The 11346-nt window shown below is 46.5% G+C and overlaps 1 protein-coding gene across 1 annotated transcript in view; it reads right to left on the minus strand.

Annotated features, from left to right (window-relative positions):
• VSIG10 (V-set and immunoglobulin domain containing 10) overlaps window positions 1–10894 on the minus strand; it is a 28513-nt gene extending 17619 nt beyond the window's left edge. The window contains exons 1-2 of the mRNA XM_011355846.2: window positions 10394–10894; window positions 6455–6736 (exon numbers count right to left, since the gene is read on the minus strand). Of these exons, the coding sequence (XP_011354148.1) occupies window positions 6455–6736; window positions 10394–10466 (355 nt within the window). The 5' untranslated portion in view covers window positions 10467–10894. The remainder of the gene's footprint in view (window positions 1–6454; window positions 6737–10393) is intronic.
• Window positions 10895–11346: the final 452 nt, after the last annotated feature.

The raw sequence follows: 11346 nt of genomic DNA on the forward strand, positions 1-11346 counted from the left end.
CCTGGGCCAGTAAAGGTGGTGTGTTAGGTTGGACGGCCCGGGTCTTCCAAACTGTGGTCTGGAGAGCCACAGCGGCCTGGCATGGACAGTGCGGAGCTCCAGAAATTAGCCGGGAGGGGCTTTTGAACAGCATGATTCTCAGCAAGAAATAGAGCTGGATAAGGAAGCTGGTGGAAGCATTTAAAAATACAATCAAACGAAAGAATCTGACAGGCTTCCCTCCTGAATTAAATGTTCAAAGGTTACAGCTCGTCTACAAGCCCCTTGAGTTGAGTCTGCTTCTCAATTACAGCTGACACCATCCTTTTGAGTCCCTGGGGTTCTTCCCTGACTCTGACTTACTACGAAGAAGGAGATACCTATTTATTTCCTTCCCATGTCTCCCTCCACTCCATTGATATTCCGAAACAGAAACTACCATAACTTCTGCTTGCAGAGGGATAGTAACACTCACTCAGAGAGACGGACAGGGGAAGAAGCAAAAATAAAACATCCAATAAATGAAAATACAGAGTGATCGCAAAGGCTCAGCATCTTATAGAGGCCTTGGTCATTGTCAGTTTCAGTGCTTGACTCTTTATCAGATGGATGCCATAGCCTAGTGGTTATGAGCTCGTACTCTGAATTCAGACAGACCAGTGTGTAAATCCTACCGCCGCTTATATACGGACAACCTTGGGCCAGTCCCTGCCCCTCTCACTCTCACTTTCCTGTCCCTCCTTTGAAATGAAAAGAACAGTAATAACTTCTATCGCTGGGTTACTGAAGGCTCTGACAAGATAATATAAGCAGAATACTTAGCCTGGTGTTTCACGTGTGGTCAGTGTTCTATAAATGTGATCCGATATTATTATCAGTAGTATATTTCTAGATTGATTCTAGAGCAGGCATCGGCAAACTATCTGTTTTTGTACGTCCCGTAAAACTAAGAATGGTTTTTACAGGTGAACGTTCACAGTAATTTGAAAGAGAACACTAACTTTGAACCCCGATCAAGTGAAACGTTAGCCCTCCAAAAATGAATTACATCCTTCTCGTTAGTAGACCTGTACTACAAAAAAAGACTATTACATTTTAAATTCTGTCAATAAAAATATGTGGAAATTGGTTTTCTTATTATATAAGTTCTTATATAATATCCTCAATTTTACCCATTGGCCCATAAAGTCTAAAATATTAACCATCTGACTCTCTACAGAAAACATTTGAGTCCTGTTCTAGAACAATCTACCTCTGCTGCTGCCTTCTTCTTCTCTGCTGTCATTCCTGACAGGGGAACTCACTTCTTTCCTTCCCCCTTAACTATAGGTCATCTAGTCAAGGGTCCCAAAGAATTAATTTCCATCTCAGGGACCCACAAAAAGAGAGATTCTCATCTCTGTGTCTTGGGTTCCTCACCAATAGGAAAAGTTATCTTCAGACATTTGCTCATCTTAGCAGCATTTTTTCTTGACGATGACCTAAGACTATATATACCAGGTAGTCTCTGCTTCATCCCATCTCTGGGATGCATCCATCTCTGCTTCAGATGAGCTTGGCAAGATTCAAATTAATCCATCTCTGGGCAAGGATCAACCAGCTTCTGATGGGGCCAACAATCTTTCTTCAGTGCGCCCAACAGTCCCTTTCCCTAGGACCTTATGTTGTTTTGAGGCGGTGTCACCCCCGTCAACAGAGAATGAATATAAATCAATGGACCCAATTAGTCAGGGAACCATGGGACTTTCCTGGGATTCCCTGGAAGTGTGGAGTGGCAGTCATATCACTGGCTAGACAGGAACACCCCACCCTCCAAACCCCAAGTGAATCTGGAAGTTCATCCTAACCAACCTCCTCACTGACCATGTGCCAACTGGCTCCAATGCTCCCTCGACACTTGCTTGGCCTGAGAAAGACGGACACAGGGAGTGCCGTGAAATCTGACTACGGTCTTGCACGGGCTAATCTCTAGCGAGATCACTTAGCTCTCGACTGCGTAAGAGATGATATCTTGAAAGAAACACAAAGTCTACTGGAATGTGTTAAGGTCTTTGCCATGTTCCCCATCCCTCCAGCCTTTCTGCGGGTAAACACACAGCTGTTCTCACATTATACCCGCCCCAATTTGGACGCAGGGGAGGATGGGTAACTGTGAAATAAGCAGCCGCGGCAGCCCTGAACTGCTCTGGACTAAGGAACTTCTGTATTTTCGGGAGCAGCAGCCCCGATCCTGATGGCAAGACTCTTCGATGGCACCATTAAGTTAACAAGTATCAGTGCAGAGTCTTTTTGTCCTGAATGAGACCGATGACAAATTCATGTGGCGGTGCCCATTCCAGGTAGGTTGAATCACTCCAAGGCCTATAGAAAACCTGACTCCTTAGAGGTAGGGGCACCAAATGCCCACTGATCAATAAGCAGAGATCCAAGTGGGAAGGAGAGAGAAGTGACCGGCCCTCATACAGCCGGCTTGTGTTTCTACAGCATCTTTGTCCATTCACACATTCAAAATCTCTTCCAGATAACGACTTGTCACATCTCGAAATTTTTTCCCTTAGCTTCCAAGGCCATGTGAGAATGTTTCCAAACTTTTCTCTTTAAGAGACTAAGTTATCAACCACCTCGGGGAAAACACAGGGAAAGCAAGATCTGGGCACATAGTGTCCCTGACCCGCAGCAAGTCCTGTTTGAAAAGCCCAGATGTAATAGATTACTGGGAACTTGAGATGCATTTTCCCATAGGAATCCTGTCGCCTGCTTAACTAGTTGATCAAAGGAACATGGACCAAATGCATACTTGGGTGCTGATTTATCTCGTGAGTACGTGCAGCGACTCTGTGCCTAAGTCCGATCATTACCGCTGGATCGCATTCTTTCTTTCTTCACATTCTTCACAGATGATAAAAATTAAGGTTGGAAGAGTTCAAGTGACCTCCTCAAGGTCACAAAGACAACAGCTAGCGAGACCTGGATCTGAACCCAGGCAGCTGGGCCTCAGAGTGTGTGCTATCAGCCACTTAGCAACACCGTAGCCCTCCCAGAAACAGCGGTTGAATCAAGCCTAATCCACACTCCCAAATCTTCTGCGCAGAAACGAAGGCCAAGCTCTAATCTGAAATGACAAGGCTTCCTCTCCAGCCTCACTCTGGGGAGGAGGAAGGGACTCCCTAATGCCCAGAAGGGTCTGGTGTTTGCCCAGGCTTCTCCCAGAATGGGAACAAGGCCTGAGATTGCAGAGGACTCTGCTATATGTGAAACAGAGAATGTCTGTGCTCTGGACTGAATGTCTGTATCCCCCGCAAAATCCATATGTTACAACCTAATCCCCAATTTGATGGTATTGGGAGGTGAGGCCTTTGGGAGGTCATTAGGTCATGAGAGTAGAGCCCTCATGAATGGGATTAGTGCCCTTATAAGAAGAGACCCCAGAGGGCTTGCTTCCCCTCTCTCTGCTCTCTGCCCCGTGAAGATACAATGCAAACCAGGGAGCAGGCCTCACCAGACACTGGAGCTTCCGGCACCTTGATCATGGACTTCCCGAGCCTCTAGAACCATGAGAAATAAAAGTTTGTTGTTTAAGCACCCCCAGTCTATGCTATTTTTGTTAGAGCAACCCAAACTGGCTAAAACAGTTGTGTCCTGTTTTCCCAAACAAGTCCTACACAAGTCAGGGACCCCCTATGTTTCCAAGTAAAGAAGTTTCCACAATGCGAATCGCACCACAGTAACTCGGGGAGCCCAAAGCGCCCTTTGAATTTAGTGATATTTTTTAAAACGTAAGTTCATTTTCATCATAAGAAGGCCTTGCATTTATCTCCATACAGGGCAATAATGAAACTAATCCATCCCCCAATAAATTTAGCCAATGATTAATAAAATCAGTGTCAGATAAAGTCATCATAAACTGGAGATAGCAATGATAAAAACAAAACAAGAAGCTGCAATGCCTTACTCCTCTGTGGCCAAAAGAGAAGATATTTATTGACAAGACTGACCTGAGGGAATTAGTAATTACTGTTTGGCCGTTGGAGTCAGGGAGGCCTGCCAGCACTTGCCCATGGGCTCACAGTGGGAACCAAACACGGCTGGGCCAAGATGGGTGACATTTTCTGACATGGCCACTCAGCAATTCATCTATGGCACCTCCAGACACAAAAACACTGTGCTCACACATTCACTGTAAGCCTCGAGAGCTGGTGCAAACCTTAGAGGCCATGGGAAAAGCTAGACGTGTCCCTGAAGCCTCTCTTCCCTTCGTCCTCCACTTCCGGTCTGCTAGCAAGTCTTGCTGGTCTATCTCCAAAATATTTTCTGAACCTGCGCATGTTCAACAAGGCCATTGCTGCCACTCGGTTTCTGGCCACCAACACCTTATAGCTCTGACTGGCTTTCCTGTTTTTAATTGATGAGTCCTTTTCAAGACTACACACATACATTCTCCATGTGCAACTCAAATACTACGACACCCCTGCTTACTTAAAGCTCCAGAAGTTTCTCCTGACCCAGAATAAAATACCAATTCCTTACCAGATATATTGGTTTCCTGGGACTGCCTTAACAAAGTACCATAAACCAGATGACTTAAAACGACAGAAATTGATTATCGCACAGTTCTGGAAGCCAGAAGTCAAAAATCAAGGTGTCAGGAGGGCTGTATGCCCTCCAAAGACTCTCGAAGAGGATCCCTCCTTCCTCGCCTCTTCCCTGGCTTTTGGTGTTGGCTGTCAATCCTTGGCATTCCTTTGCTTGAAGCTATATCACTCCAATATCTGTCTCTATCCCATGATGACATTTTCCCTGTGTGACTCTGCCTCTTCATGCACTTTCTTCTTCTTATAAGGATGCCAGTCCATTTTAATTAATGCCCATTCTAAGGACCTCACCTTAATCTGATTATATCTGCAAAGACTCTACTTCCAATTAAAGTCACAATCATAGATACCAGAGGTTAGGGCTTTCGACATACCTTTCTGGGGGCCATAATTCAACCTATATCACCAGTTCTACCCGGCCCCCCGTGGTCTGACCCTGCCCCCCACATTGCACACAGCCTGCCCTCTCACACACTGGGTTCCCGCCACACCAGCCTGCTCCCCATCTGCACCATGCTCGACCCATCTTGCGCTAGTTGAATTTCTGCCTGGATCACATTCTTTCTTATCTTTGTATGACTGGCTTCTCCTTATCATTTATCTTAAATGTCACTACCTCCAAAAATTCCTCTCTAACCTCCCAATTTAAAAGTGTTTCAGAGAATCACATCACCCCATCTCAATTCTATGCATAGCACTTATCATTCTGATATTGCCTGATGCATTTGTATATTTGCTTATTGTCTGTCTTCTCCCATTAGGACATCAGTTAGTCCCCAGGTAGGGACCTTGTCTGTCCTATTGACTCCTGTGGCCGAGTGCCTAGAACAGTGCCTGGCATGTGGCTCTCAGTAAATATATGTTGAATAAAGGAATGAGTAAATTCTTTATTTTACAGATGAAGAAACTAGGGAACAGCAAACTGATCACATGGGTATTTGCACTAAAGTATACTACCTGGATGTCCCTCTAAACTGGTGACCAGTAACTTTTTCTGTAAGGGACAGAGAATAAATATTTTAGGCCTTGCAGCCATATAATTTGTGTCACGGCCACGCTGCCATTGTAGCACCAAAAGCAATCAGAGATAATATGGAAATAGATAAGTGTGGCTGTATCCCAATAAAACCTTACTTGTGGACACTGAAACTTGAATTTCATATGATTTTCACATGTCACAAATATTATTCTTCTTTTGATTTTTTTTTCCATCCATTTAAAAATGTAAAAAAATATTTATAGCTTGCAGGCCATACAAAAATAAGCAGCAGAATGGATATGGTCCACAGGCTGTAGTTTGCCAAACAAGCTCTAAATTCATACAAGGCAATAATGAAACTAATTGATATGAACGGACATGACTTTTTGGAAAGCACAGTAGTAGCCGTGCCAAGCCCTGTACTAAACACTATAGCATAAGCTCTTACCTGGTAAGGTATGCAATAGAATAATCCCATCCAATAAATAAGAAAAACTGAAGCTCAGAGATATTAAGCTACTTACTCAAGATGATACAGAACTAAGCGACAGCTTTAAGACTAAAATTTAGGCAGCCTGACTGAATTATGTTATACTCAACTATGTTATGCGACTTCGTTGCATGATAAAATATTAACAGCAAAATGATATTAACAAGCTAAAAGTAATTGCTATTATGCCAGGAGGCATTTGTAGCACTTCAGATAGATAAACTTGTATCTACTCCTCACAGCAGTACTTTTATATCCATTTTACAGATGAGGAAATACAGGCACAAGAGGTCATTTGGCTTGCAGGTGGCAGAGCCCAGAATGAAACCCAGGCCATGGACTCCAAAACGCCCCTCCTGTTCAAGGCTCTGAGCACCTCACCAGACAACCCCAGTCCCCTCCCACCCCACTTACTGGCCACCTGCAGCCGCACTCGGAACCACCGAGTCTCCTTCAGGACCTCCAAGCAGGTGTAATTCCCCGCATCCTGCAGGCTCAGCGCCTCGATGTGCAGGGAGCTGGCCCTCGTCAGAGAGAAGCGTGGCTTGGCTGGCAGGAGGCTGGAATTGGAGGACAGGAGGAAGATGGGCTTCGAGTCATTCCGGTACCAGGTCACTAGACCCCTCGGGCCTGAGATGTTGCCACAGTGCAGAGTAACGTTCTCATGAACTTCTCCGATGATGACGGCCTTTGATCCTGGACAAGGAAAGGTCAGGTTATTACTGCCTTGCTTGATCTCTGAACAACCTCCCTTTTTGCACAGTCCCTCCACATTCGGCTTAAAAAAAAAATCAGGTGTGTATTTTTGAGATGTGATAACACAGAGACCCCCACGCTGTTGGGACTATTGGCCAGTACTTGACATTAACCACAAACAAAACCACAATAAGATATCTACTATGTTATACAGACTAGAATGGCTAAAAATAAAGATAAAAACAAGTGTTGGAAAAGATGTGGAGAAATTAGAACCCGTACACATTGTTGGTAGGATTTTTAAATGGAAGACAGTTTGGCATTTTTGCATAAGGTTATAGTTACCATATGACTCAGCAATTCTACTCCTAGGTATATACCCAAGAGAAATGAAAACATATGTCTGCACAAAAACGTGTACGTGCATGTTCGCAGCAGCATTGTTCATAATAGCCAAAAGGTAGAAACGACCCAAATGTCCATCAACTGATGAATAGATAAACAAAATGCGGTCTATCCATATAATGGGAATATTATTTGGCCATAAAAAAAGAATAAACTACATGCATTGGAGCTGCGTCGCCGTATGGATGGATCTTGAAAGCATTATGCTAAGTGAAAGAAGGCAGTTTAAAAAAAAAAAAACACACATATTGTGCGATTCCATTTATCTGAAATGTCCAATACAGACAAATCTACGGAGATAGAAAGCAATCCGCAGCCGTCTAGGCCTGGAGGAAGGGGAGTGTTAGGGGAGAGGGGAGTACTGGGAAATGGCTGCTAATGTCATTTAGAGCTTCTTTTTGGGATGATGAAAATGTTCTGGAATTAAATTAGTGCTGATCATTGCATAGTCTTGTGAATACACTAAAAACTACTGAATTGTACACTTTAAAAGAGTTTTATGGTATTCGAATTATATCTCAATAGAGTTGTTATTTAAAAAAAAAAACAAAAATCCTGCCACCTGCTTTGGGAATCTTTTCCATTTATAAAATAAAGAGTAACAGTTATCTGTATTGGGCCTTTTGTCTGGTTAGAAGAGGCTCCCGTTGAAAGATCTGAAGCCAGCCTGGAGTCACAGGATGTTATGAGTCCCTCCCCATTTTGGCCACATCATATCCCAAAGTTAGAAAAAGATGAAAAAAAAAAAAAAATCTAAGCCACTCGATGGAAGGCAGAGAATGTCATCTAATGCTAGAGATTCTAAAACAGCAAGAAATGCTTCTGAACAATCACTCTAAAAAGCGGGTGAGAATTATTTTTAAACAATTAGGTCTGGGAACCACGTTCTCTGTGGCAATCCCCAGTGAGAGATGAACTGTAGTCCTACAGATGCCACGTGTGTTCATGAGACCTGCAGATCTGCCCCTTCCCTGGCCCCTTGACAAAGGAATAAAAGGAACTTGGAAAAGCCCTGGTGAAACTTTAGTCTTGGAACATGAGCTAACATTGTCTTCTGCTCCAAGTAATAGCATGACATAATCGCAGGCGAAACCATTTTAAGGCACTTCGCTTCTCCTGGCTTTGATCATTCCATTTTTTTAAACTAATGAAGCTGAAGGTGACCTTAGCGATCATGTAGATGTGGCAGCCCTGTGGGCTGGGTTATAGATGAGGCAGGCTGAGTCCTGGCTCAGTGCAGAAGAATACAGTCATTGATTAGTGGTGTCTGTGACACGGACACAGAAAGGAAAGTCCCTGAGGGTGCGCAAGTTCCATGCCTGGTTGTCCTATAACCCCTCATTTTACAGTTGTGAAAACGGAGGTTCAGAAAGCTTAAGTTCCCGTGTAAGTCACTGGGAGAACTGGGAGGGCCATTCAGGTTTTCACTGCTCTGGGGTCACAGGGGGATCTGCTCTGGTCTCCCAACCAGACAGGGTGAGGTAATAAGACATAATAACAGTTTGTGTTACTACAGTCATCCACATAGTGTCCGGAGGGTCCTCCAATGTCTCCCAACCATAAACTCAGAATACAGAACAAAGGAGGAAGCAATATAAACGATCGTTTTCTGACGGTGCCCTCACATTAGCATGTACAGAGTTGGGATTATTCCCAAACATTTGCCTTTTTTTCTAGCGACTTCTCCCTAAGAATGACCTGAGGTTTATAATGAGGTGACCGTGGAGGCATGAACACGGTCTGGAGTTAAGTGACAGGAAAAACAATTTTTTCCCAAGACAACTTCCAACTTGAAAGACCAACAACAAAAATACATCAAGCTAGGAAGCCTCTAGCACAGTACTCAAAGGTGAACTTGGCTTGGTCATCAAAATAACTGGGCATGGCAGTGGAGAAAGTGTTCCTGTGTGGCGAGCGGCAGCCAACCTAAAAGCAGAGTCACTCCAGTAGGATGATTTCAACTCAGGGTCTGATGTCCCCAGGCCCCTGATGTGCCCAGTACAGTAAACACTGAAAATAGCCGAAGAAAAGGAAACTTCCAAACAATCCACTGGAGACTGGCCTCTCCTCCTCCCCCCAACACAGTGACCACTAAGTCAAAAGAGGGCTGGGGGTAAGTGCTGCAACAGGGAGGAGTGGAACAAATTGGGGGTCACACATCCTAAATAAAAGGGGTGACCACTGCTCAGTTCCAGGTGGGACAGAAGACCCTGTGCTGCCAGATCTTCAGATTTTTTTCCAGATAAACCGGAAACCTAGCTTATGGGAAATTTTATTGTTTTGAACTGGTTGCTAAAAACAAAACAAAATAAAAACTTGTGAGCGCTTAACGATTAGGAACTTTTGACACTTGCTGCTAGGAAGCTCTGGGAGCAATTCCTGCAGGAACCTACAAGAGGCGATCAGCTGGGTGTGCTGGACTGGGCAACACAGAAAATAGTATTCCGCAAGTATTCTGGCAAACTGTGCCGCCACATGATTCCATCTCATTTCCCTTCACCTGAGACCTCTCACTGTCACGCTGCCCTGCGCACAGTAAACATGCATTTGCTGGTGAATTAAATTCAAAAAATTTTACAAAGCAGAGCACAGATGAAGCATTTAAGACCTTTTGCCAATCATGTCAAGTAGAAGAGGTCATCTCAAGTTTAGAGGAAGTTTTTTGTAAGTCAAATTATTTCGATGTAAAAAAAATATAAGTAACGGAAGAAGGCAGGACTTTGAATACGCTAGTCCACACAGGTCGGCTGGCAGGGGTGTGCAGGGGAATCCACAGGTGACAGGCGTAAGGTGAATTCTACCTTGGGCAGAGGTAGGAAAATAAAGGAGCCTCGAATTTGAGCACCAGCGCAGCAGGTAAAACCAGAAGGGGAATTTACATTCGACGCTTTAAAAAAAAAAAAAAAAAAAAAGCAAAAAACACTTTCCCCCCTACAACTACCTCTTCAATATTCCCAGCTTCAAAATTCCCATCTTCACGTTCCCCAATTTTCCCATCACCTCTCCGCAGGCCCTTTAGCGTCGCCGGCTGCCCACTCCAGTACCCTGCCCTCCCATTTGAGCGCCCGGGAAAATTCCTTTCTGCAAAGAGAGCGGAGCTGCGAGCAGGAAACTCAAGACCCACCCCGGGTGGCTTCTCGGCCGCGGCCACAACTGGATCTGGCAGAGTCAGAGGGAATTTGGTCCCTGGTTCCCCGTTCCCCACTGTTGCCTGGCGAAACTCAACTTTTCCCTCCAGATCGAAGCCCTTACCTGCGGCGACCCCGAGGGTCAGCAGCGCCCACAGGCAGAGGAGTAAGCGGGGCGCAGGCGCCCGTGCGGCCATCTCGCCCCGGGATGCAGGCAGGGGCTCCTCGGGAAAATGCACGGTCTGGCTGGGCTCGTGTGCACCCCCGAGGGCTCGGGCCACTAGGGTACCAAGTGCTTCTCTCAGGTCCTCGAAACGACAGCCGAGCTCCACTTTCCGCAGCCCCCAGGAGGGATGCTTGGGGTGAGTCCGATGCAGGCGCTGCGAGCTGCGCTGGGCTCCCGGCGCGATTATCTCTGCAGAGCGCCTGGCCCGCGTTGGGAGGGCGCACCCCACCCCTCGTGCCCGCCACCTACTACCGCTGGAGGAAAACAACAGGAGCGGGGCTCCCTTCCGCCTCCCATCCAGGCGGGAGCCCAACTTCCTTTACCTTGGCCCGGGAGGAGGGCTTTATGCAAAGGGCGCGCACCCGGACTGCCAAGCTGACTCCGGCCCGGCCGGGGGGGAGGAGCGCAGAGGCTGGGCCCTCCCCGAGCCCACTCCTCCCGGGGCGGCAACCCGGAGTCTCAGGGACAGCTGGGCCGGGCAGAGCTCAGCAGCTGCCGCAGGATGACACCCCTGCCCCGGCCCGCCGACTGCCCCCTCCCGGGCGCTCTAGCTGCAACCCCCGGAGGAGCGTCGCGAGCCGGAGGGGCTGTGCCAGCTGCCAAGCTGCAGAATTCGGGGTCCCCTCGGCCTCCCCGCTTAGCTGCTCTAGGGATTCCCATTTGTTTTCCTGTGCCCGGGGCGGACGCCAGGGCCGCCATCGTTGCCTTTTTCTACCCTTTGCAGAACGAAGGCGAGTCTAGAGCAGGGGAAAGATGATCCCTTAGACCTCCCAGCCAAAAGCAGCCACGAGACTCCCGTCCTACTAACCGGCTGAGACCACGCTGTCAGAGCCGGGGGCCAGCGGAACTTG

This window comes from Pteropus vampyrus, unplaced genomic scaffold (assembly GCF_000151845.1).
Source record: "Pteropus vampyrus isolate Shadow unplaced genomic scaffold, Pvam_2.0 Scaffold23, whole genome shotgun sequence".
Classification (NCBI taxonomy): domain Eukaryota; kingdom Metazoa; phylum Chordata; class Mammalia; order Chiroptera; family Pteropodidae; genus Pteropus; species Pteropus vampyrus.